At 68.8% G+C, this 231-nt stretch overlaps 1 protein-coding gene across 1 annotated transcript in view; it reads left to right on the top strand.

Moving 5' to 3' along the window:
- Positions 1-231, top strand: part of MAGI2 (membrane associated guanylate kinase, WW and PDZ domain containing 2) — an 835,146-nt gene that overhangs the window by 829,937 nt on the left and 4,978 nt on the right. Inside the window, exon 23 of the mRNA XM_014537030.1 lies at positions 7-225. Coding sequence (XP_014392516.1) covers positions 7-225 — 219 coding nt within the window. The remainder of the gene's footprint in view (positions 1-6; positions 226-231) is intronic.

Here is a 231-nt window from a genome sequence, read left to right as displayed (position 1 = left end):
CCGCAGACGAACCCGGCGCCTGGAGCGGTCCCGCTGCCGCCGCCGCAGGTCTGCAGGAAGTAGGCGCCCCCCTCGAGGACGTCCTCTCGCCATTCTCTCCATCGCATCCAGCCCCACCCTCCGACCCTTCCCACCAGAGAAGCCCAGACCCGACTGGGGAGATCCAAAGGGAGCACGACGTTAGGAAACCAAAGGAGCTGGCGGCCGGCGGCCAGAAGAAGCAGCGCCCGG

This window comes from Myotis brandtii, unplaced genomic scaffold (assembly GCF_000412655.1).
Source record: "Myotis brandtii unplaced genomic scaffold, ASM41265v1 scaffold17, whole genome shotgun sequence".
NCBI lineage: Eukaryota > Metazoa > Chordata > Mammalia > Chiroptera > Vespertilionidae > Myotis > Myotis brandtii.
This window is presented reverse-complemented; position numbering and strand designations above follow the sequence as displayed.